The 25,164-nt window shown below is 42.8% G+C and overlaps 1 protein-coding gene across 1 annotated transcript; it reads left to right on the top strand.

The window, feature by feature from the left end:
* Positions 1-5,590: 5,590 nt before the first annotated feature.
* Positions 5,591-24,119, top strand: CHMP2B (charged multivesicular body protein 2B). The gene is made up of 6 exons (XM_063956305.1): positions 5,591-5,729; positions 10,921-11,012; positions 19,085-19,279; positions 19,523-19,625; positions 22,022-22,128; positions 22,888-24,119. The coding sequence occupies exons 1-6, from the start codon at positions 5,696-5,698 to the stop codon at positions 22,999-23,001; spliced, it is 645 nt and encodes a 214-aa protein (XP_063812375.1). The 5' UTR covers positions 5,591-5,695; the 3' UTR covers positions 23,002-24,119.
* The last annotated feature ends 1,045 nt before the right edge of the window (positions 24,120-25,164 follow it).

The raw sequence follows: 25,164 nt of genomic DNA, 5'->3' as shown, positions 1-25,164 counted from the left end.
AGGGTGTAGGAGACACTGATCACACATAGGTGGTCATTCCGAGTTGATCGCTAGCTGCCGTTGTTCGCAGCACAGCGATCAGGCTAAAAATTGGCATTTCTGCACATGCGCATGGTATGCAGTGCGCACGCGCGAAGTACTTTCACAAATGCCGATGCAGTTTTACACAAGGTATAGCGACGCTTTCAGTCGCTGTGTTGATCGGGGAGTGATTGACAGGAAAGGGGCGTTTCTGAGAGGTAACTGAGCGTTTTCCGGGAGTGTGCTAAAAAAGGCAGGCGTGTCAGGTAAAAACGCAGGCGTGCCTGGGGAAACAGGGGAGTGGCTGGCCGAACGCAGGGCGTGTTTGTGACGTCTAAGCAGGAACTAAACTGACTGAAGTGATCGCAAGGAAGGAGTAGGTCTGCAGCTACTCTGAAACAGCATGAAATTTTTTCTGAGCAGTTCTGCTAATCTTTCGTTCGCACTTCTACTAAGCTAAGATAAACTCCCAGAGGGCGGCGGCTTTGCGTTTGCACTGCTGCTAAAAGCAGCTAGCGAGCGATCAACTCGGAATGAGGGCCATAGGGCAGCAGTGTGTCATACACAGCATTAGTACAGGTGTTGGGCATGTGAGCTCAGGGTGTAGGAAACAGATCACATATAGGGCAGTGGTAGCAGTGGTATGTAATACACAGCATTAGTACAGGTGTGGGGTATATAAGCTCAGGATGTAGGAGACACAGATCACACAGAGGGCAGCGGTGTGTAATACACAGCATTAGTAGAGGTGTGAGGTATATGAGCTCATGGTGTAGGAGACACAGATCACACAGAGGGCAGCAGTGTGTAATACACAGCATTAGTAGAGGTGTGAGGTATATGAGCTCAGGATGTAGGAGACACAGATCACACAGAGGGCAGCGGTGTGTAATACACAGCATTAGTACAGGTGTGGGGTATATAAGCTCAGGATGTAGGAGACACAGATCACACAGAGGGCAGCGGTGTGTAATACACAGCATTAGTACAGGTGTGGGGTATATAAGCTCAGGATGTAGGAGACACAGATCACACAGAGGGCAGCGGTGTGTAATACACAGCATTAGTAGAGGTGTGAGGTATATGAGCTCATGGTGTAGGAGACACAGATCACACAGAGGGCAGCGGTGTGTAATACACAGAATTAGTAGAGGTGTGGGGTATATGAGCTCAGGGTGTAGGGGAAACAGATCACACATAGGGCAGCAGTGTGTCATACACAGCATTAGTACAGGTGTTGGGCATGTGAGCATAGGGTGTAGGAAACACAGATCACACAGAGGGCAGCAGTGTGTAATACACAGCATTAGTAGTGGTGTGAGGTATATGAGCTCATGGTGTAGGAGACACAGATCACACAGAGGGCAGCAGTGTGTAATACACAGCATTAGTAGAGGTGTGAGGTATATGAGCTCATGGTGTAGGAGACACAGATCACACAGAGGGCAGCGGTGTGTAATACACAGAATTAGTAGAGGTGTGAGGTATATGAGCTCAGGATGTAGGAGACACAGATCACACAGAGGGCAGCGGTGTGTAATACACAGCATTAGTACAGGTGTGGGGTATATAAGCTCAGGATGTAGGAGACACAGATCACACAGAGGGCAGCGGTGTGTAATACACAGCATTAGTACAGGTGTGGGGTATATAAGCTCAGGATGTAGGAGACACAGATCACACAGAGGGCAGCGGTGTGTAATACACAGCATTAGTAGAGGTGTGAGGTATATGAGCTCATGGTGTAGGAGACACAGATCACACAGAGGGCAGCGGTGTGTAATACACAGAATTAGTAGAGGTGTGGGGTATATGAGCTCAGGGTGTAGGGGAAACAGATCACACATAGGGCAGCAGTGTGTCATACACAGCATTAGTACAGGTGTTGGGCATGTGAGCATAGGGTGTAGGAAACACAGATCACACAGAGGGCAGCAGTGTGTAATACACAGCATTAGTAGAGGTGTGAGGTATATGAGCTCATGGTGTAGGAGACACAGATCACACATAGGGCAGCGGTGTGTAATACACAGCATTAGTAGAGGTGTGGGGTATATGAGCTCATGGTGTAGGGGACACAGATCACACATAGGGCAGCAGTGTGTAATACACAGCATTATTACAGGTGTGGGGTATATGAGCTCAGGGTGTAGGGGACACAGATCACACAGAGGAAAGCGGTGTGTAATACACAGCATTATTACAGGTGTGAGGTATATGAGCTCAGGGTGTAGGGGACAGTATCTCATACAATCAAACCCTCAAATTCCTACTTTTTATTTTTTGCCGAAGATTCATAAACACCTCACTAACCCACCAGGACGCCCAATCATTTCTGGCATAAATTCCATCACTTCAAACCTTTCCAAATACACTGATTATTTTTTACAGAACTTAGTCATTCAACAAAGAAGTTATCTGAAAGACACAATCAGCATACTTCAAATCCTGGAAAATTTCACATGGAAACCTTCATACACACTAGGCACAGCAGACGTTAAATCATTATATACATGCATTGCACATGAAACAGGATGCACACATACCCGCCATTACCTTTCCACTCAAACGTCGATCCCAAACCAACAAATCAACTTCATCATGGCGAACATCGAATTCATTTTAACCCATAACTATTTCTGGTATAATGACAAATTCTATCTTCAAAAATGTGGCACCGCAATGGGCACACCCCTAGCCCCAAGCTATGCTAATCTTTTCGTGTCAAAATGGGAGGACGACACCATCTGGACAAATAATATTTTTTCGGAAAATTTAATTCTTTGGCATCGATATATAGACAATGTGATGTTCATTTGGGACGGACCAGAAGAAAAACTGCAACTCTTTTTAGAGTACATCAATAACAATTCACTCAATTTGGCATTCACGACAACAACAAGCAAAAAAGAAGTGTTTTTTTTAGATCTGGAAATCTTCATCGAACATCAGAAAATAAAAACCAGAACACACTTCAAAGAAGTCAATGGAAACAATACACTTCCCACTCACAGCAATCATCACAGACAATGGATCAAAAATATTCCTGGAGGCCAAATGCAAAGACTAAGACGAAACTGTACAGACGACAACACGTTTTTAGAACAAAGTGAACATTTGAAAAACAACTTTGTGGAAAAAGGGTACTCCAACTTGGACATTCAAAAATATATCGATAAATTGAAACACACTGATAGAAAAGAACTCATCAAGTACAAAGAGAAAAAAGAAAATCCCATCAAATTATCATTTATCACCCAATATAGCAGCAACACATCATTAGTAGAAAAGATGATACGGAAACACTGGTACATATTACAACTAGACGAGACACTGAAACAAATACTACCAGAACATCCAAAAATAATACATCGACGAGCACAATCCATAAAACAAACAATAACAAAAAGCCATCTACATCAACTGGGCAAAAAAGACTATGATTCAAACAACAAAGGATTCAGACAATGTCTCAACTGTAAGGCATGTGACATAAGCAACAGAACAACAAAGAAAACAACTAGCTTCTCATCGATAGTCACTGGAAAAACTTATCAAATTAATCAAGCATTGAGTTGTGACACAGAAGGGGTAATTTTTACAATGCCCATGCAATCTCCAGTACGTGGGACAGACAAAACGAAAAGCAAAAGTCAGATTTGCTGAACATATTAATAATATAAAAAAAGGCTTGGTCACACATAATGTCTCAAAACACTACCTAGAAGTTCACAACAAGAACCCTGCTGGAACTAGCTTCCTGGTAATTAAAAAAATCTATACCAACTGGAGAGGTGGAAACATCTCCGAAGAATTAAAAATGGTAGAAACTAAATGGATCTCTGACTTAAAAACCATGACACCGAGAGGTCTAAACATAGAAATAGAACTTAATCCTTTTCTACGAAAATAAAGAAATTAATAATTATCTTTTTATAATAATAAAAAAATTAATTAATAACCATTTTTCCTTATAAAACTAATACCTTTATACATTCACTTAATTTTAAAAGTAAGAAATAATCATTAATCACAAGCGGTACCAGTTATAATTAATTTTTTCACCTTTTAACAGCAAAAAACCAAACACATGGTTGCCACCAAAAAATGAGGTCATTTCCACCGGAAGTTCATGTTTTTTTAGTATAAATAAACCCAATAAAATTATTTCTTTTCACTTCACTCCTCGAAAAAGTGCATTAAAGTGCATGAAACGCGTTGGAGATCATCTTTTACACACAAAGAGGAAAATCCATCAACAGCCGCAACACAAGCAGAACCCGCTGCAACTTCAGCTGATATCAACATCACGCCGGAGTACATCTCGGAGGACACAGCAGGACACGGGAACGCTGCCAGCCCTGGACTCAGCGGTACTCGGAAGCACCGCCAGCACCACCAACTACCATCAGCCGCGGACGAACAACACCGGAGCCGCAGTGCTCACAGCGGCGTCCAGCGGCTTCTCAATTGGCACCCGGCGGTCCCTGCAATCAGTGTGCTCCACGGCACGAAGTTTAGCACAGGGAAAGGTAGGAATTCATGGACATTCAGCAGTAATAAAGTGTTGCCGGCCACCTCCTCTTCCACATCCACTCAAGAGTGTAAACATTTTATTAATAACAACTTTGTCTTTTTTACAGGTACCGCTTTACATTAATTTTTATATTCACGGTTTTAGTAACTATCATGTGCAATATTTCATCTAACATCCCTAGCGCTTTCTTTTAAACATCATAAAAATCTAATCTAAGAAAGCAGCTCAATCCCTTAGCGCAGGCAATTAAATACATCTGCGTTGTGAAAGTACGTTGTGCATGCGCATTGCGCCGCATACGCATGCGCAGAAGTACCATTTTTTTGCCTCATCGCTGCACTGCAAACGATTACAGCTAGCGAACAACTCGGAATGACCACCATAGGGCAGCAGTGTGTAATACACAGCATTATTACAGGTGTGGGGTATATGAGCTCAGGGTGTAGGGGACACAGATCACACAGAGGAAAGCGGTGTGTAATACACAGCATTATTATTACAGGTGTGGGGTATATGAGCTCAGGGTGTAGGGGACACAGATCACACAGAGGAAAGCGGTGTGTAATACACAGCATTATTACAGGTGTGGGGTATATGAGCTCAGGGTGTAGGGGACACAGATCACACAGAGGAAAGCGGTGTGTAATACACAGCATTATTACAGGTGTGAGGTATATGAGCTCAGGGTGTAGGGGACACAGATCACACAGAGGAAAGCGGTGTGTAATACACAGCATTATTACAGGTGTGAGGTATATGAGCTCAGGGTGTAGGGGACACAGATCACACAGAGGAAAGCGGTGTGTAATACACAGCATTAGTACAGGTGTGGGGGGGTATATGAGCTCAGGGTGCAGGTGCAGCAGCACTATGTGATGTGACGTGTGTGTTGTAAGAGCAGTGTATCACTGCGGCCGCCGTGGTGTGTGTCATCTGCCTCTGACTCATGCTGCTCATGTTTCTTTCTGTAGCAGTAGCAGCAGCAGCAGCAGCGGAGGAGGGGGCGTGCACTCTCGGTGATGTCAGCAAAATGGGCGGGGCTTAGGTGAGTCACGTGGTGGGAGTAGCGGCGTAACCGGTTCCTGGTTGCAGAGTGAATGAGGAAATAGAGTGCGGGCGGCGGCAGCAGCAGTAGACATGGCCTCCCTGTTTAAGAAGAAGACGGTGGACGGTAGGTGACTGTTATTATACACCTGGTGCCCGTGTAACTCTCACACCCTGCCTGAAACCCACTGGGCCATAGGTCACCTGTGTGCCCAATCCTCGCCCTCCTCTGACCGATAGAGTCTATAACACAGTGCTCTGCAGCGCCCCTCACTGTGTGCCCCATGCAGACACTGGTCACACTGCTCTGACTGTGCCTCTGACCCCCTATTGCTTGTGGTGTGCCCCCTGTCGCCATCTGCCCCCTACTCACCTTCCCCAGATACATAGTGCCAACCACTAATTCTCCCCTACATAGTGCCCCCACCATTCTCCACTTCATAGTGCCCCCCACCCTACCATTCTTCACTTCATAGTGCCCCCCACCCCACCCTACTTCTCAGCCTGTTGCTGGCCACCTGTTTACCTGCTGCCCATCACTCTATCATTACCATCCCCTATTAACAGTATTGGGTACTCCTACCAGCCTGTGTGCCTTGGGTCCCCCCACCATGCAGCATTAACCCTGTATTGCTATAATAAGTTAATTGTCAGGACCATATCCTGGTACACTGAGCTCTGATATAATGCCAGTCACTGTGCCACTCTGTGTGTGCCCAGGATGGCTCTGTACCTTGCCCTACAGCTGTCATTATGTCTGAGTGTCTGTTCCTGTGTGTCTGCGTCCTCCCCGCCTGGCTGACACTGCAGTGTGCATGTGTCTGCTACATTTATTTTCCAATACACCTTCCAGGCAGCATTGTGTAAAGCTAAGCACATAATAATATCAGCACCCGGATTATGGCTGGTCGGTCACCTTTAGCTCATTATTGTGTTTATGAACTTTGATAACATAAAAAACATTTATATTGCGGCACTAACTTAATACTGTGTGTGTTCCCTGTAAGTGTCTTTCTGGATTATAGACTTCTGGGACCTAATTCCTTCAGTGCTGTAGCTGGTGTTTCGGAGATGCTTGATATGTCTGTGACAGTATCTTCAGAGAACCGCTGCCTGCTATTAGGGACTCTGCATTTTGTGAGCATAGCATGTTGCTCTGGTGTTATACAAGTTTTAACGAATCACTCTGCAATGCAGCTCTAAAATCTGCTGGTGTTCTCTGTTGAACTAGCAAACTGCCGCCTGTCTTATATTTTCCTGACTGTAAATATATAATGTATATGTATTTTGTTTTTTTAAGTCACTCATGTTTTGAAACCTATTACAGATTGAGTTACTATGTATACACTTCTTTCCGGAAGTAGATTTTTTTTTCTTCCCCTTTGTAACTACTATTTACACACGTGATATTGCGTATGACTTGAAACTGACGTCACTCACCCATCAGGTGATCATAGGGGCAGGACAAAATAATCTGACTCAGACTATCTCCCTGACGGAAGTGAAACTTTGTAGTTTTTTTTTTACTCCTGTCTGAGTAAAGGTCATGGATTATTGCTGCAAATTTGGAGTTTGTACGTGTTTTTCGGGATTCTCAGGATTTCGCATCATACCTCCACCAGTACAAAAAAAATATACATTGACATTCCTGTGAAAGCTAAAAATTACACATACAGGCTTCCCAATTTTTTTTTTTTTTTTGGTAAATATGAATTCAAAGCAAACTATTGGAGGTCACCGAAAATGCTTTCCGGAGTATAATTTAATCATGTGTAGTCTATAGGTTGTGTCTCCTAGTGTCCGTTCATCAGATCATGCTTCTACTGTCTGTTTCCTTTGTATTCAGGGAACAAATTAACATCTGTGATTAATTTTACTGCCCAATTGTATAACACGGTGCTTCCCAAACTTTCTTTGAATCACGGCTCCCTAGAGTGTCAGCATTTTTTTTTTTTTCAGTGCACCCCTACGATAAAAGTTTTTTTTATTTGTACATTTTGGGGGAAAAAATATAAAATTAAGTAAACTGTGCCTGCCTATCATCCTTTTTTATGTGGTGGTGTAGTTCTTCTGATTGTTCACATGTATTGTGATTAACAGCCAGTAGCACTGGTTTTGCCTATCACTTTGAACCATAAATAATTTGATTTGGCTCTGGACCAACCCAATGCACCTCTGCAAGTGCCCCAGCCAAAAATAATTGGTAGATGGCAGTATAAACATGTAATACAAGTGTTTCTAAAAAAGTGTATCTATATATATATATATATATATATATATATATATAATATATATATGTGTGTGTGTGTGTGTGTATATATATATATATATATATATATATATATATATATATTCTATATCACACACTATATGTTACAAATGAAGGTTCTATAACACATGCAATTACAGCTGGTCCATAATTTATTAGTCGGTAGTACACAGTATATTGTCATTATCCCTACCCTAAATGACACAGTGACATTCGGTTTGCTCCTGTGTCACAATTTACAGATACTTTGCTGCATGGTAGATTGACTACCTGTCAGTGTTTCCCAAAGTCTGTTCTCAAGGCACAGTGTAGCAGTCCAGACATTAAGAGTAGTCAGTAGGGTGCCTTTAGGACTAAGTTTGGAAAACACTGCCCTATGTATTCTGTAAGATATAGCGGCTGCTTTGTCCTCTCCCCCTTGTGGTTGTCTAGTATCTGCTGGAAGTGAAATCCAGCATGTTCCCCCTATGTTATCCTTTCTGTGGAAGAAAAACGCTACTTGCTACAATACAAGTTCCATTAGTAGTGGCCGTACATCAGGCAGCAACATATTAAGCAGCTTGAAATTCTTCCAGACTACAAGGGGAAAATAAGTCTCTTTACGCTCTGACTTTGTATTCCTAGTGACATGATGACAAATCTAATTAGTGTAACACTGCACTGCCAGTGTTGTTACTCTGGAGGCTTGTGGTTTGGTGGTGTCATACACTGAATTATATTACTTGGTCTGGACATACTGCTTCCAAAGTTAGGAGGCAGCAATTCTGTAACCCAGGGTTTCCCAAACTCAAGGCACTTAACAGTCCAGGTTTTAAGAATATCCATGCTTAATCAAGGATATTAAATCAAGCTGAAGGAGGTTATACAGACACAATATTCCTGATCCACCAAACAAGCCATGTGCACACTCTATTATAGCCCTGTGTGTGTATATATATATATATATATATATATATATATATATATATATATATATATATATATATATATATATAATCCATAAAGCATGTACCTTTATTACATGGGAATGCAGCAGCATGGACTGATGTGGAATTGTTCCCATCAATAATATGTACTATGTAGAGCCCTGTTACTGGGCAGGACTGCACTCCTGCATTGAAAGCTTGCTTACTACGTCGCTGGGTTGGGCAGGGTACAACAAGGTGACACCTGTGGTTGCTGAGGTGCGTGTCTTTGTTACCATACACAACCATGTTCTTCCAGCCCTATAATAAGTGACATACTGATTCTGATTACTAGCTTAGATAATCATTTTGCATTGGGGACAGGAGACAGAGATGTTTTGCAAATATTTTAGCTCTTATGTTTTTTGAAAGAACACCACCAGAAATTGGTATACTGCATAAAGATTTACTAAATGAGGATATGGTCTGTAAAGGTGGATGAGATGTCTGTTACTGCAGGCTGGTCTGCACAAGCTACATGTTGCTGGACTGACAGCCAGGCTCTGATTGCATGACCCCTGCAGTTTGATGCCATCTTTTCTGGGGGGGGGGGGGGGGGTTTATGTTTGGATCGATTCCATTAGGCGATAGCATTGCATCAAGTCTCCATCAGAGAGACCTGGGGCACTTAGCGAGTGGTAGAAGTCCCAGGGTAGGTTCCCTCATTAATGCACTATCCTTGGGTGTGGAGATAAAAGCATTCACGCTTATTAACCTTAAAGCCATGGATAATATACTGTACCTTACATGTTACATGTCTTGGAAAAGTCACAGTTCTCCATTATTTATGCCTCAGTGATGTCACTGACCCCTAGGGAGGAATTCAATTTCTTTTTTGTGCTCTCTTAAATAATGACCACCCAACAGAGCTATTGGGCGAGATTCAATTGTTATATCGCGTTTGATCTACCGTCTACCGTCTAAAGTGACAGGAGATCCCGGTGCAATATTGAGTTTTTCTATTTTATCACGCCCATAGCAGTTATGTTTAGCAACGTAAAGTGACTCAACGCGACTAAACTAATGGGCATGATGTGAAAAGTCCGGTTTGGGTGCCCAAACGGGTCACTTTTCGTGCATTTCAGCTCGCTAGCCCCAGGGGTACGCGCTGAAATGTTATCGTGCCCATCCGCAGAAACAATAGCTGCAGGATCTAAACGCATTTAAATTACTGAGCCATTAAACTACTGAAACAGCAGTTTGGATGCCCGGAAGTGTAACTTTTCACGCATTTCTGCTCGCCATCTCAGGACGTGATGAGCAGAAATAATGGGTGAATTGAGGTGTCATTGACTATAATATTTGGTCAGACAAAAAAATTGCGGCCACCATTCTGTATAGACGAAGAGGTCACTATAAACTCCTCTTGCTGAACAGCTACACCAAGCTTCCAATATACCATGATTGCCACTTCATGGGGCAATATCAATTAAGTGATCCTACGCACACTGCCAGATATTCCGCAATGGACATTGCTTGTTTTTGTTTGCACCTAAGGTACTACAATGTTTATTACCAGAAACACCCGCGAGGCTCCCATGGGACCTCATGCTTAATTAAATCTACCTCTATAAAAGGACCTGTATTACACCCTGTCTGGAAAAGAAATGGTAAATAGTGATATGAAGAAATCTAACAATTCTCCCGTAATCCTAGACCACTGTTTTATTGTAAAGAATGTGCTTTTATGGCTTTAAAGGGACATTGAAGCTGAGAACTAATTATGGCTGTAAACACTCTTAATTAGATTTAATATACCCCCTGAGCAGTGTTTATATCTCCCTTTTCTTGCAGTTTGCTATTCACTACTGAGGAGTACCAGAAGGTGAAAGCTGCATTAGAAGCTGATGGATATGAGATACAGTGGCCTTAAATCTGTAGAATATAAAGTATTTATACGTGCAGTCATCCTATAGCTACAGAAGGTTATTAGTGCGTTCGTCAGTGATCACATAATTGACCCTGCACGTTTTATCACAGACATTATTAAACAATTTTTTCTTGAAGCAAGGGTACAAAGCGGGTGAGAGGAGTACACATAGATCACACGGAATTTAATCAGACATTTCTCTTCCTCCTTGCAGATATAATAAAGGAGCAGAACAAGGAGTTAAGAGGCACTCAGAGGGCTATAACCAGAGACCGCACAGCCTTGGAGAAGCAGGAGAAACAGCTGGTAAGTGAACTAATCACTCCTGGACCTTTTAGTGGTTCTGTTTTATGTACTCCATGCACTACTACGAATCTTATTCGGTAGAAGGATGATTTTTTTTTTTTTTTGTGCTTTAGGTCTTAATTCTTCATACATTTTCTTTCTACCTGAAAATTAATGACTTTCATCAAGGGAATATAGAGTGGTAAACATTAGTCTGAATACAGCAGAGTGCATATTGATGAAAATCTGCTTACTAGGACTATGTCTTATAGAGGAGACAGAAATATGATTGTGTCTTACTACCCAGACGTTATACAATTGAATGTAATGTGCAAGCCTTTTGATACTACTGTACTAGAAGCAGGGTGTTGTAACCGGGGTCATGTACTGCCTGGACACACATGCCAAATTTATGAGCTCAATAAATACATTTCTCTAACGTCCTAAGTGGATGCTGGGGACTCCGTAAGGACCATGGGGAATAGCGGCTCCGCAGGAGACTGGGCACAAAAGTAAAGCTTTAGAACTACCTGGTGTGCACTGGCTCCTCCCCCTATGACCCTCCTCCAAGCCTCAGTTAAGATTTTGTGCCCGAACGAGAAGGGTGCACACTAGGTGGCTCTCCTGAGCTGCTTAGTGAAAAGTTTAGTTTTAGGTTTTTTATTTTCAGTGAGACCTGCTGGCAACAGGCTCACTGCATCGAGGGACTAAGGGGAGAAGAAGCGAACTCACCTGCGTGCAGAGTGGATTGGGCTTCTTAGGCTACTGGACATTAGCTCCAGAGGGACGATCACAGGCCCAGCCATGGATGGGTCCCAGAGCCGCGCCGCCGGCCCCCTTACAGAGCCAGAAGACAGAAGAGGTCCGGAAAATCGGCGGCAGAAGACGTCAGTCTTCAACAAGGTAGCGCACAGCACTGCAGCTGTGCGCCATTGCTCTCAGCACACTTCACACTCCGGTCACTGAGGGTGCAGGGCGCTGGGGGGGGGCGCCCTGAGACGCAATAAAAACACCTTGGATGGCAAAAAATGCATCACATATAGCTCCTGGGCTATATGGATGCATTTAACCCCTGCCAGAATACATAGAAAAACGGGAGATAAGGCCGCCGATAAGGGGGCGGAGCCTATCTCCTCAGCACACTGGCGCCATTTTCCCTCACAGCTCCGTTGGAGGGAAGCTCCCTGGCTCTCCCCTGCAGTCACTACACTACAGAAAGGGTTAAAAAAGAGAGGGGGGGCACTAATTATGCGCAGTATTAAAGATACAGCAGCTATAAGGGGAAAAACACTTATATAAGGTTATCCCTGTATATATATAGCGCTCTGGTGTGTGCTGGCAAACTCTCCCTCTGTCTCCCCAAAGGGCTAGTGGGGTCCTGTCCTCTATCAGAGCATTCCCTGTGTGTGTGCTGTATGTCGGTACGTTTGTGTCGACATGTATGAGGAGAAAAATGATGTGGAGACGGAGCAGATTGCCTGTAATAGTGATGTCACCCCCTAGGGGGTCGACACCTGAGTGGATGAACTGTTGGAAGGAATTACGTGACAGTGTCAGCTCTGTATAAAAGACAGTGGTTGACATGAGACAGCCGGCTGCTCAGCTTGTGCCTGTCCAGACGTCTCATAGGCCGTCAGGGGCTCTAAAGCGCCCGTTACCTCAGATGGCAGATATAGACGCCGACACGGATACTGACTCCAGTGTCGACGGTGAAGAGACAAATGTGACTTCCAGTAGGGCCACACGTTACATGATCGAGGCAATGAAAAATGTTTTACACATTTCTGATAATACGAGTACCACCAAAAAGGGGTATTATGTTCGGTGAGGAAAAACTACCTGTAGTTTTCCTGAATCTGAGAAATTAAATGAGGTGTGTGATGATGCGTGGGTTTCCCCCGATAACAACTGATAATTTCTAAAATGTTATTGGCATTATATCCTTTCCCGCCAGAGGTTAGGGTGCGTTGGGAAACACCCCCTAGGGTGGATAAAGCGCTCACACGCTTGTAAGGGCTCTACCCTCTCCTGAGATGGCCGCCCTTAAGGATCCTGATGATAGAAAGCAGGAGGGTATCCTAAAATGTATTTACACACATACTGGTGTTATACTGCGACCAGCAATCGCCTCAGCCTGGATGTGCAGTGCTGGGTTGGCGTGGTCGGATTCCCTGACTGAAAATATTGATACCCTAGATAGGGACAGTATATTTTTGCCTATAGAGCATTTAAAAGATGCATTTCTATATATGCGTGATGCACAGCGGAATATTTGCCGACTGGCATCAAGTCTAAGTGCGTTGTCCATTTCTACCAGTAGAGGGTTATGGACACGACAGTGGTCAGGTGATGCAGATTTTAAACGGCATTTGGAAGTATTGCCTTATTAAGGGGAGGAGTTATTTGGGGTCGGTCTTTCAGACCTGGTGGCCACGGCAACAGCTGGGAAATCCACGTTTGTACCCCAGGTCGCCTCTCAACATGAGAAGACGCCGTATTATCAGGCGCAGTCTTTTCGTGGACAAGCGGGCAAAAGGTTCCTCATTTCTGCCCCGTGACAGAGGGAGAGGAAAAAGGCTGCAGAAATCAGCCAGTTCCTAGGAACAGAAACCCTCTCCCGCCTCTGCCAAGCTCTCAGTATGACGCTGGGGCTTTACAAGCAGAATCAGGCACGGTGGGGGGCCCGTCTCAATGAATTTCAGCGCGCAGTGGGCTCACTCGCAAGTAGACCCCTGGATCCGTCAGGTGATATCTCAGGGGTACAAATTGGAATTCGAGACGTCTCCCCCTCGCCGTTTCCTAAAGTCGGCTTTACCGATGTCTCCTTCTGACAGGGAGACAGTTTTGGAAGCCATTCACAAGCCGTATTCCCAGCAGGTGATAATCAAGGCACCCCTCCTGCAACAGGGAACGGGGTATTATTCCACACTGTTGTGGTACCGAAGCCGGACGGCTCGGTGAGACCGATTCTAAATCTAAAATCTTTGAACACTTACATACAGAGGTTCAAATTCAAGATTGAGTCACTCAGAGCAGTGATTGCGAACCTGGAAGAAGGGGACTACATGATGTCTCGGGACATCAAGGATGCTTACCTTCATGTCCAAATTTACCCTTCTCACCAAGGGTACCTCAGGTTTATGGTACAGAACTGTCACTATCAGTTCAGACGCTGCCGTATGGATGGTCCACGGCACCCCGGGTCTTTACCAAGGTAATGGCCGAAATGATGAAATTCCTTCGATGGAAGGGAATTTTAGTTATCCCTTACTTGGACGATTCCCTGATAAGGGTAAGATCCAGGGAACAGTTGGAGGTCGGTGTAGCACTATCTCAGGTAGTGTTGCGGCAGCACGATTGGATTCTCAATATTCCAAAATCGCAGCTGGTTCCGACGACTCGTCTTCTGTTCCTAGGGATGATCCTGGACACAGTCCAGAAAAAGGTGTTTCTCCCGGAGGAGAAAGCCAGGGAGTTATCCGAGCTAGTCAGGAACCTCCTAAAACCGAGCCAAGTCTCAGTGAATCAATGCACAAGGGTTCTGGGTAAAATGGTGGCTTCCTACGAAGCAATCCCATTCGGCAGATTCCACGCAAGAACTTTCCAGTGGGACCTGCTGGACAAATGGTCCGGGTCGCATCTTCAGATGCATCAGCGGATAACCCTGTCACCAAGAACAAGGGTGTCCCTGCTGTGTTGGTTGCAGAGTGCTCATCTTCTAGAGGGCCGCAGATTTGGCATTCAGGACTGGGTCCTGGTGACCACGGATGCCAGCCCGCGAGGCTGGGGAGCAGTCACACAGGGAAGGAATTTCCAGGGCTTATGGTCAAGCCTGGAGACATCACTTCACATAAATATCCTGAAGCTAAGGGTCATTTACAATGCTCTAAGCTTAGCAAGACCTCTGCTTCAAGGTCAGCCGGTGTTGATCCAGTCGGACAACATCACGGCAGTCACCCACGTAAACAGACAGGGTGGCACAAGAAGCAGGAGGGCAATGGCAGAAGCTGCAAGGATTCTTCGCTGGGCGGAAAATCATGTGATAGCACTGTCAGCAATTCCGGGAGTGGACAACTGGGAAGCAGACTTCCTCAGCAGACACGACCTCCACCCGGGAGAGTGGGGACTTCACCCAGAAGTCTTCCACATGATTATAAACCGTTGGGAAAAACTCGACAGGTATTGCGCCAGGTCAAGGGACCCTCAGGCAATAGCTGTAGACGCTCTGGTAACACCGTGGGTGTACCAGTCAGTGTATGTGTTCCCTCATCTGCCTCTCATACCCAAGGTATTGAGATTGATCAGATGGAGAGGAGTAAGCACTATATTCGTGGCTCCGGATTGGCCAAGAAGGACTTGGTAACCGGAACTTCAAGAGATGCTCACGGAGGATCCGTGGCCTCTACCTCTAAGAAGGGACCTGCTCCAGCAAGGACCCTGTCTGTTCCAAGACTTACCGCGGCTGCGTTTGACGGCATGGCGGTTGAACGCCGGATCCTGAAGGAAAAAAGGCATTCCGGATGAAGTCATCCCTATCCTGATCAAAGCCAGGAAGGATGTAACCGCAAAACATTATCACCGCATTTGGCGAAAATATGTTGCGTGGTGCGAGGCCAGTAAGGCCCGACGGAGGAAATTCAACTGGGTCGATTCCTACATTTCCTGCAAACAGGAGTGTCTATGGGCCTGAAATTGGGGTCCATTAAGGTTCAAATTTCGGCCCTGTCAATTTTCTTCCAGAAAGAACTAGCTTCAGTTCCTGAAGTTCAGACGTTTGTAAAAGGGGTACTGCATATACAGCCTCCTTTTGTGCCTCCAGTGGCACCTTGGGATCTCAATGTAGTTTTTGGGTTCCAAAAGTCACATTGGTTTGAACCACTTAAATCTGTGGAGTTAAAATATCTCACATGGAAAGTGGTCATGCTGTTGGCCCTGGCCTGGGCCAGGCGCGTGTCAGAATTGGCGGCTTTATCCTGTAAAAGCCCTTATCTGATTTTCCATTCGGACAGGGCGGAATTGAGGACTCGTCCTCAGTTTCTCCCTAAGGTGGTTTCAGCGTTTCACCTGAACCAACCTATTGTGGTGCCTGCGGCTACTAGGGACTTGGAGGACTCCAAGTTGCTAGACGTTGTCAGGGCCCTGAAAATATGTTTCCAGGACGGCTGGAGTCAGAAAATCTGACTCGCTGCTTATCCTGTATGCACCCAACAAGCTGGGTGCTCCTGCTTCTAAGCAGACTATTGCTCGTTGGATTTGTAGTACAATTCAGCTTGCACATTCTGTGGCAGGCCTGCCACAGCCAAAAATCTGTAAATGCCCACTCCACAAGGAAGATGGGCTCATCTTGGGCGGCTGCCCGAGGGGTCTCGGCTTTACAACTTTGCCAAGCAGCTACTTGGTCAGGAGCAAATACGTTTGTAAAATTCTACAAAATTGATACCCTGGCTGAGGAGGACCTGGAGTTCTCTCATTTGGTGCTGCAGAGTCATCCGCACTCTCCCGCCCGTTTGGGAGCTTTGGTATAATCCCCATGGTCCTTACGGAGTCCCCAGCATCCACTTAGGACGTTAGAGAAAATAAGAATTTACTTACCGATAATTCTATTTCTCGTAGTCCGTAGTGGATGCTGGGCGCCCATCCCAAGTGCGGATTGTCTGCAATACTGATACATAGTTATTGTTACCAGAAAATCGGGTTATTGCTGTAGTGAGCCATCTTTTCTAGAGGCTCCTCTGTTATCATGCTGTTAACTGGGTTTAGATCACGAGTTGTACGGTGTGATTGGTGTGGCTGGTATGAGTCTTACCCGGGATTCAAAATCCTTCCTTATTGTGTACGCTCGTCCGGGCACAGTATCCTAACTGAGGCTTGGAGGAGGGTCATAGGGGGAGGAGCCAGTGCACACCAGGTAGTTCTAAAGCTTTACTTTTGTGCCCAGTCTCCTGCGGAGCCGCTATTCCCCATGGTCCTTACGGAGTCCCCAGCATCCACTACGGACTACGAGAAATAGAATTATCGGTAAGTAAATTCTTATTATTTCCATCAGATTCCAACGTCGTTCATTTTTAGCCATTTATTGTAGTCCGATATTTTTCCTGTATCTGTAATGTCTCCCATTTGTACTTGTCCCTTTTTTATTTCTTACTTCACATCTTAATTCTTTATTGATTTAAAATTTGTATTCTATTTTTGTTTATTTTGCTATTTATTTACACTTGATATGAACTCCATCTGTAATCTCATTTACAGACTTCTATGCAACATATTCCTAGCCCTGCGCTTATACCTGCTATTGTTTTTAGTATTATTATGGGATTGGAACAAGCTTAAGGTCCATACACACGGAGCGATATAGCTGAGCGGTTTTGAATATATCGTCAAAATCGCTCAGAAAGTTAATGCATATTGCTCTGTGTGTACACAGCCAGCGATAGCGAAGCGCGTCCCCGCCAGGTCGCTATCGTGTGCTAAAAATAGACTGTGCAGGCAAGTCAATTTTGGCTAGGTCGCTGGAAAAGAAAAAGCATCCCCTTGCTTAAATGAGTTAGCCAAAATCGCTGGAAAAGTTAGTCAAAATCTCCTACTGCCAGTTCAAGGGAAATCTCTCAGTCAAAATCTCTCTCATAGTCAAAATCTCTCCGTGTGTATGCACCTTTAGTCTAGGCCGGATTTTTAGGTTGCATGTGCACATAGAGAGGCACAATAATCAGACAATCAGAATAGCCTGCAGAGAAAGTAGTTCTGAAAAGCGTATGCATAAAAGTACCATAGCAGTCATTGCTTATTTGTAAGGCACCACATCATTAACAAGTCTGTACTGTAACAGATGTGCAGAAATTCAGAACAAGTACACACAGGTACTACGGAGATTATAGACCTGAGACAGACTAGATGGCAGAGAGGTAGCTGGACCATTGGTTATTGAAGTCTTTACCTTTGTAAATATGACCAATGTAATAGCAGTGCCTAAATTCACCAATCACCAACCTTATTCTATCCATACATTCCTGCAGACATGTTCCCACTAGCTTCATTGGTTTGTTCTGTCGAAAAGGCAGCTTTTCAGTCTCTTGTAAAACCTAATGAGCCCCATATTGCCTGATATGACATACAAGAACATTGTGAAGTTATCTTATTGTGAGGCAGGAATTTTTGAAAAAAGTTTTTAGTATCTAAATAAACTTTTAAATGTATTTTCCCCGCTGGGTCCATTTTAGTGCTGTAACTTAAGCTCCCTTTTCATGTTTCTGTCTTTTTATTTTTTTATTTTTATTATTATTATTATTATTATTATTATTTTTTATTATTTTGCATGTGTTTTTAACACAAGACATTGCATACTAATACTCTAACTGCTGGCCTTGCACAATAGCAACTTGTCTATTTAGATACCTAAATTGTATTTAGGTAATTACCCTTTATTTAATCTAATTGTACGTTTTAAAATAAACTTTTTGTTGACTTAAAAAAAAAAAAAAAGCAGCAGAACCAGGTGGGTCCCAGTGAGACCTCCACTGTTAGGCCAGTACTCGGTTTTATTAAACCCTCCAGCTACAGTGCAAGGCCTGGGCAATACATACTCATCCTGGGAATGCGGGTTTCAGAGTCTTTTTTTTTTTTTTTTTCCAAGGAAATTGTCTGTTTAACTTTGTGACCCCTGTGGTTCGAGAAGTTGTGACTGGAGTCAGGTTTTATGTAAACGAGCACAATGAAGTTCTCCATTTAAGATAAATGAACCTATAGCTACATTTTCTCCTGTCTGAATTAACCTGTGTTAAAGGAGATGTGCACTCGGTATAATGTTTCCCAAGCAATGTCCACTCCACGTGTGGTATTCAGGACATGAAAAATATACATTTATCAGTCATGGGGCATTATGTAACAGCCTGCGAGGTTTACGGTCTTCAGGAATTTCTGCCAATCTGACCATAGTTTTAAAGCGGCAATCATTGTACAAGGCAAAACCAACCTGATTGCCGCTTTAAAACGATGAGCAGACTAGCAGAAATTCCCGAACAGCCTGAACCTCACAGGCTGTTACTTGCTTTCACAGCTTTAATATTGTTATGATCCTATTTTGTTTTTCTCCTCAGGAAATGGAAATAAAAAAGATGGCAAAGACTGGTAACAAAGATGCCTGCAGGGTGATGGCAAAGCAGTTAGTGCAACTGCGTAAGCAAAAAACTCGAACCTATGCCGTCAGTTCAAAGGTCACATCCATGTCAACGCAGACCAAAGTCATGAGCTCACAGATGAAGATGGCCGGAGCCATGTCCACTACAGCTAAGGTGAGGGCCTCTCTGAGATGAAACCCAGTATGACTTTATAAGGCCACATTCTGCATGGCTGTCGCAGCAGTGAAACGGTGTGTGGAGCATCCCGTGGCCGGACATTGCCACGTACAGCTATACCGTCACATACTAATTTATACTTTGTGTTAATTAGAAGTAGTTTCATTCTGGTTTACCTTTTGAATTACTGTGTTCTAGCTAGTTTGGAAGTATGATCTGACTTTTTTTTTTTTTTGGTAGACTATGCAAGCAGTCAACAAGAAAATGGATCCACAGAAAACACTGCAAACAATGCAGAATTTCCAGAAAGAGAATATGAAAATGGAAATGACAGAAGAAATGAGTAAGTCTTTGTTTTTCCGGAAATACCTTCCCGTTCAGTCATACAGATCTATGTTGTCTGTCTTTGGCCGTCGTTGCTTGTATAAAGAAAACTTGTATCTTTACTCTTCTTTTTTTGTTACTTTTTCAGATTTTCTTTTTGTTTATTTTGTATCTTATTTTTGTTTGCGTCTTTCCACAATGTGCAGTAGTGTCATTTACACATTAAAACAATAAATGCTGTAATACAATAAGCAAATAAATAGGGCTTAAAAAGTGGGAACACAATGTAAAGAACTTCCATAAGACAATGTAAGAACGTTGATAAAAGATTATCCAGACTGTCCGTATTTGCCAGCAGCCCGGTAGTGGCATTGTACAGCTCGGAGACATTTACCCAATGAATCAAGCATCATTGCCGTTTATGTTTGTGTATGTGAAACCAGCATTTATCCTCAACATGACAGTTCAGAAGTTTCCTAATATTTCCACTTTATTTAGTTTATCTTTACATTGTGTTCTCGCTTTGAGCCCTTTTTTACATGCTTATTGTATTACAGCATTTGTTTAATTTGCATTTTCACATCACCTATTTTACACTTTATACCATACGTATTCCAATAAACAACACCTTATATCCATCATCAGCAGATGTGGTTCCATTCTGACATATTAGATTAATAATTTGCACCTGTACAGACGCACCTTCCACAATTATCATCATATTATTATGTACAGTGGCTAGGAAAGTTTTACTAGTATCTGTCTATATGCTCCCTAATGTAACGCCAGTTCCAGGCAAAGCAGCGCTCTAAACTACGTCTGATAATCACAATAAAATATCAGTCTCTCTCAAGGGCTCCCCCATGTGGCAGACAAGTGTAAATTGTTCTACAGAATTACAGACTACCAGCTGACTAACTTCTGTCATCATTGTTGTGAACAGATTGACCAGAAACATCTGGGTATTAAAACACATTAGAAATCTACCTGTCTAAATATGGTAATGAGAAATTTTAATACTGCTGCTGAATAAATCTGTTCACCTGAGGCTTCTGTATAGAGCTGCATATCATTCAGTAGCTATTATTCCTTCAGATCAGGCTCGGGGTCTGCAGCTAAAAGCACACTGCACCTTTAACCTCTTTCTTTTTTTTTTCTTTTTTTTTTTTTTGTATTATTTATTTTATTTATTTATTTATTAACAGTTTCTTATACAATGCAGCATATTCCGTTGCGCTTTACAACTAGAACAGTAATAGAAAAAAACTGGGTAAAAACAGACAGAGGTAGGAAGGCCCTGCTCGCAAGTTTACAATCTATAGGGAATTATTAGATATGGGTATTGGTATTAGAGATTGTATTGAGATAAATTATTATTGCAGCTATTATAATAGAATCTAAAGTAATAAATAATTACTTTTCAATACTGAAGAAGGGTAGTAGAAATAACTTAGAATTGTATGCATTTTTATGGAAGAAACAATCTACAATGTGTGTGTGTGTGTATATATATATATATGTATATGTATGTATATATATATATATATATATATATATATATATATATATATATATATATATATATATATATATATATATATATAGTGTGTGTGTATGTATATTACACACGTTGTGTCAGACTGTAACCTGCAGGAGGTGGGAGAGCTAAAAGAGCAGGAAGGAAAACGTACAAAGTAGTGATTGCATTTTTTGCAAGGTACAGAATGAAAATATGATGGTAAAGTTACCTATAAATTATAATACAAGTCCAATCTTCTGTCATTCTATATGAATGGAGAGTTGATTCCACATGGCAGGGCATCCAAGGATATAGTGAAGAGACTCTAAAGTCCTTAATTTAGGACCATGGGGGTGTTTGCACCATTGTATAATGTACCAGTGGGGACTACATGCCTTCAAAGGAGGAAGCACCAGGGATCTTTATATATTGTTTCAGCATGGAGTGGACCTTGCCCCAGGTAGGGAGGTATTCATGGGCAAGTCCACCCTATGCAGGTTATTGTTGTCCTGTGACCCCATATTCTACAACACATTGTGCTGGCTGTTGGAAACGTTCAGGAGATTCTTCCTGGGCCGGGTGTAATATCAGACTATAATAGATTTTATGTACAGCTGTATTTTATCCTGGTGGATAGAGAGTTTGTGGTTACTCCTCTCTGACCTCCTCCCAACATGACTCGGCCGGTTTCTCTCCCAGTCTCTCCCGGGAGTCAATAGTGACATCAGTCAGAAAGTAGTTAATGGTCCATGTCTCACATGGGATCTCCAATGGAGTTATTTCCCAAAGAAACTGACTTATCTGAAAGAACTAAAACTGACTTTACTCTGTGGATGTTTAGGCGGTGACTTTTCTAGTTTTGATCTTTAGTAATTTGACGTTTTTGTGCCACACAGTAAACGACACCCTGGATGATATTTTCGATGCATCTGAAGATGAGGAAGAAAGCCAGGACATTGTCAATCAGGTGTTGGATGAAATCGGAATTGAAATCTCAGGAAAGGTATGTGTGCATATGAGTGTAGGTCAGAAAGAAATGCTTTAGCGTTCCAGTGCCATTACAAGCCTTTACACTCTCAGAAATGGGTACATGTTGCTTCCTTAGGTGTATGATGGAAGCAAGGTGTGTTGTAATTCTGTTTTCTGATGCTATGAATGTGTGAACATGTTGGAAGTATATGGTGTGAATAGAGATGAAGGCTTATGACCCCCATAAATCACATAGAGAAAACTGTATGTTTAATCTCCCCGAGGGAACACTGATCATCGTCGGCCGCCTAATGGTGGGTCGGGGAATCGGGGCCACTGTATGTATGGGGGACATTACTCTCATTTAGCAGAGCTGCAGCCATGTGGTTAGTTAAGAGCTATTTTACCAAGCAGCTTGCCGACCTAATGCTGCCGCCACCGTTACTGAGGTAGAACCAGCCTCCGGTGTAGTTACTTTGAGTTAGTTACTTTGAAGCCGATTCTGGTCAAAATAAACTTTTATGTCAGTCTTTTGCTCTGTCCCTAACACACACATACCATTTATGTTGTAACTATTGTAAGATAAGTGAGTTTGTACCAAAATAATTTGTTTCATATAGTATCAAAACTGCTATCACTTACATGTTCTACTGGTATTCATGCAATGCATGTACACCACTTTCTCTTTATCTGGACACTTGATGCTCTAAAACTTGACCCTAACATTGTACGGTCTCATGTCTATGGAGTTTGCTGCGGATCACACATAATTGCTTTCCTGTTCACGTTTCAGATGGCAAAAGCACCGTCAGCTGCCAAAGGCCTTCCCTCCGCGTCTACTGCCAAATCATCAACCATTTCAGATGAGGAGATAGAACGCCAGCTCAAGGCTCTAGGGGTAGATTAACGGTTTCACGATAGCTAACCCCTCTGCTCTGTGTGGACTTGTATCTTAGCTACCAATGGAACTGCACAATACCTGCTTTACAGAAGAATTTATTTTTGAAGAGGATTGAAGGAACCTACGTGGCTTTTGCTTGTTAATGAACACTACAGTGACTTGTGTAATACTAATTGTATATAGGACAGTGACCCCTTTCTTCTGTACAAATGTCCCATCTTCTCGCGCAGTGCAGCCATCTCCGGTCTGCTCCAATGTAAAATTCTGTATAATGTTCCTACTTAAACTCAGCGGGTGCATACGTTTTCTTTGTGGACTTATAAGTGGCTACTAACTAGCTACACGAGTTGTTTATAGAATTACAGACCTTGTATTGTTGGCCTACGAGCTACAGTATGACTTCATCAGCCATATGCATGGTAACCGATTCTCAAATTGCATGTCAATTAATTCTGATCTGTTCATAACAAAATGCATCAATATGTCTCGTTTCAGTTTGACTCATGAGCTCATTGGCATTACAGCAAAGTTTTAATAGTCCTATGAGTGAGTCCAGGCAAATGTATTTTAATTAGAAACTCACTTGGGTGGGTGGGTATACTAAGCAGTGATGAGAGTGGAGAAGTTGCCCATGGCAACCAATCAGCTGCTCTGTATAATTTTACAGTATGCAAATTATAAATGTTACTTCAGTGCTGATTGGATGCAACTTCTCTACTGGCTCACTTATGCACTCTTATCACTGCTTGGTACATCGCTCTCCCTTGCATATTGGGGCTGTCGCAATTCTCAGCCATTGATATATATCGACCTACGCAATAATAATTGGGGGTTTATTAGTACCTGGAATTTATTTATTGCTCTAGAACGATCTTTTATTTGTAGTTGAGAGCTTCTATCTAAACGCTTACATCTAGTGATATCCCTTTTGGAATAATAAAATCGGACTTACCATTTTTGTAGTTGGCATGTTTTACCGTTATTTATATATATTTTGTTTTCCATTAGCTTGCTGTTAGATTTGAAGATATTGGAAACCATGGTTTTATTATTATTTTCTTTCTTATGTGCTGTTAACCTCTAAATGTGTGCCTTTGTAAATTAAAGCCTTATCATAGCCATCACTTCCACTCTAGGGTGTTCTTGTATGGGATAAACGGCATATTCGATTATGACCTTTAGTAGTAACAAACTGAGGTCTAGTCATTTGGTCAACATTTACAGTGTCTACACTAAGATGTAGACCGTTATGACTTCAACATATTGCCTGTAAACATTTTAACAATGTCTGTATTTCGTGTCGACATTAGAGTTAGGCACTAGGGCAGTGATTTTCAACCTGTTTTAACCTGCGGCACACCAAACAATGTTTCTCTCCACAGGGAAAACCACACACATTGGCCCCCACAGTAAAAAAACAAACAAAAAAAACCCACACACACATTGGCCTCCACAATAAAAAAAAACAAAATACACATTGGCCTCCACAGTAAAAAAAAAAAAAAAAACAACCCCACACCCCCTCCCACACACACACACACACACATTGTATTTTCTGTGGAATCCAATCAAATTTCTCCCCACATAAGTGACATTGCTCACCACATAAATCAGTTATACTGTATTGCTCCCCACATGAGTTACATTGCTTTCCACAGAAATAAATAAATATTGTCCGTCATCTGTGGATCCGTCGCACAGGGTAAGTAAGTCTGACCCTTTTCTTGTTTTGCAGGAAACTTTTTTTTTTTTTAGCATAGCAGGGCTGCACAAGCGATCGCTGCCCTGCTAAAATACACTCCCTCATAGGTGGTGTCAAGTTGTTCGTATGAGCAGCAAAAAGTTACTATGTAACATCAACTCGGAATGAAGGCCTTACTACTTTGTATTTTTCTCTGTGTATTTCAGTCACCATATACCACTTAAGTCCTCTGTTTGTGTTCTGTATTTGCAGTCAGATTGTACAGAGTTTTTTTTTTTTTTGTCTGGTACTGTATCTGACTATATTGTACGGTTACGCCCTAAGGCTACGTTTCCAAATAATGTCTGCTACACAGGACAGGAGATCCGTGGCTGATCCTGCGTTATGCAGTGCTGACGCCACGGATTTATCTGAGGAAAATATTCCAGCTGAGGGTCCAGGTACCAGAGGTTCTGTACCCCTCAGTC

This window comes from Pseudophryne corroboree, chromosome 2 (assembly GCF_028390025.1).
Source record: "Pseudophryne corroboree isolate aPseCor3 chromosome 2, aPseCor3.hap2, whole genome shotgun sequence".
In the NCBI taxonomy this organism is placed as follows: domain Eukaryota; kingdom Metazoa; phylum Chordata; class Amphibia; order Anura; family Myobatrachidae; genus Pseudophryne; species Pseudophryne corroboree.
This window is presented reverse-complemented; position numbering and strand designations above follow the sequence as displayed.